General features: G+C 34.2%; 1 protein-coding gene across 1 annotated transcript; it reads right to left on the bottom strand.

Annotated features, from left to right (window-relative positions):
• Positions 1 to 523: 523 nt before the first annotated feature.
• Positions 524 to 2,003, bottom strand: LOC116349030 (leucine-rich repeats and immunoglobulin-like domains protein 2; the record flags this gene model as incomplete). Its single annotated transcript, XM_031780284.1, has 1 exon — positions 524 to 2,003. A coding segment is annotated over one exon (1,406 nt), but the record flags the coding sequence as incomplete, so codon positions are not given.
• Positions 2,004 to 2,146: the final 143 nt, after the last annotated feature.

Genomic DNA, 2,146 nt, shown 5'->3' with positions numbered 1-2,146 from the left:
CATCCGTTTCGTATGCGTTAGCCGCACGAGTTCAGCATTTCTCAGCTCTCAGCTATATGCTGAGCAGCAGCAAATCATGATACTCTGTAAAAAAATGTTTTTATCAAAATTTTCGCTTCAAAGCTACAACGTTGTTTTTAAGCAGAATCATTTCACACATTTTTTATTTATGGCTGTATTTTGCTACGTCTTTATTAAATTTCGTTATCAAACTATGTCGCAATGAATTTTCATTTTGCAAACTTCTTCGCAATCTATATAAATTTATTCTCATTCTCGATGGGTTTTACCATGACTCATGGTCCACGAGCACAACCAGAAAGCTGAGAAATGTCCATTAGAAAACACAGTTTAATTACCTCTCATTTTTTGTAAATTTACACTTTCACATCGTCGAAGAAATATTATCAAATTTCGAATGAATTCAACAAATTGCAAAAAAAAAAAAAAACGTTTGAAACAACAATTTGAACGAGCTCCAAATGAATGAAACATGTCAAATGAGTAAAAATCTTCCAGAAAGAAAAGCCAAAGTTATTTTTTATTATTAAAAAGACCTCCATATAAAATAATAATTATGCAAAAATCTTAATATTTCTATTCATTAAAAACATCATGTTCAATTAGTTCAATGTCATGTGGTCCGCTGCGTGCGATTTGTTTACTTCCTTTCGAATTGCATTCCATTTTTCTCGTCTTCTGTTTGCGCCTCAAAAGAATACACAAACCAACAGAAACAACTACAGACACAACTAATAAAAATTCAACAATTCGCAACTCTAATAGATAATAATTATGTTCAATATTTGTTTCCTGCGAGTGATCCATATGTATTTCCGATACAGTCGAATACTCTGTACTATTTTCGCTGGAATCCATTAGCTCAGTTGATGTTTGTTCAATTTCCGTTGTGATTTCTGTCTTTGTTTCTACACTTTTATCAACTTCAGACAGTTTTTCATTACTTTGACCTTTATCATGATAACAATCAACGCCATCGATGTGTGTCTGGTTGGATGGATTGTTTACAAGATGTAAATTGTGCCATTGAAGTAGTAATATTGCCAAGTAGTCGCACGAAAATCGATTTCTCGAAATGGCCAACGACGTCAAATTGGGGAAAATCAAATGAGTCACCGTATTCAATTCGACCAAATCGTTTCCTTCCAAATTTAATGTCTTTAATTCTTTAAAATTCCGGAATAATAATGTAAAATTCACCTTCTTCAGTTGATTATATGACAAATCCAGCTGAGAGAGTTTCCGCTGATGATAGAATGTCTCAAAGCCAAAGTTTGATAAATTTGTTTGGCTCACGTTCAGTACTTGTAAATTCTCAAACGTTTCAAAGGTGTGTGCATTTAATGCACCGACAAAATTTGCAGAAATATCCAGTTTTTGAAGCGATGGACCCAGCAATGCAAGCAACTTTGATGTATTTTCCAAATGCAAACCGGAAATATTGAAATACTTCAAATGTCGAAATGTTTCCTTGGCAAAACGAAACACAAAATTATACGATCCTCTTAAAAGGACGCCGAACTCGTGGTCCAGTTCCAAGTGCAGATTCCCCATGCAACTTAAGTCGAGCTCCTCAAGTGTTTCCCAATCGCTTTCGAAATTGGTCGATTTTTGAACATCACTCAGTGAGTTTTGGAGAATCGGAAAGATATTACAGTCAAAACGAACAATCCGATTGTTTTCTAAACGTAATTCCTTCAATTTTGGGTTATTTTCAAAGAAATTCTTATCAATCGACTGAATTTCATTGTTTCTCAAGTCCAATAAACATAAATGCGTCAGTTTTGCAAATGTTTCATTGTCGAAAGTCGCTATTTTGTTGAATGACCAATTCAACTCAGTCACATTTGGCAAGCTGTCGAAGAGTTTTGCTGGTATATTACTGAAACGATTGTGTGATGCGTCAAATTTTTCCAAATTTTCAAATTTTCCAACGAAATTCAGTGAATTCAATTGATTGGAGGATAAATCGAGAGTTTTTACTTTTCCGCACACATAGTGTAAGGTGAAAAGTATTGTAATCGGTCAAAATTTTGAAAACTTCAGAAACATGTTTTCTGGACGTTTCTGAGGTCAGAGAACCCGAATTAGGCCGTTTTGAGCATTGTTTATGTTAATCTGTACG

The sequence above is a fragment of the Contarinia nasturtii genome, unplaced genomic scaffold, assembly GCF_009176525.2.
Source record: "Contarinia nasturtii isolate CC-2019 unplaced genomic scaffold, AAFC_CNas_1.1 Cnas_scaffold_2780, whole genome shotgun sequence".
Lineage (NCBI taxonomy): Eukaryota > Metazoa > Arthropoda > Insecta > Diptera > Cecidomyiidae > Contarinia > Contarinia nasturtii.
Note: the sequence above shows the minus strand (reverse complement) of the source record. Positions and strands in the feature narration are given on the sequence as shown.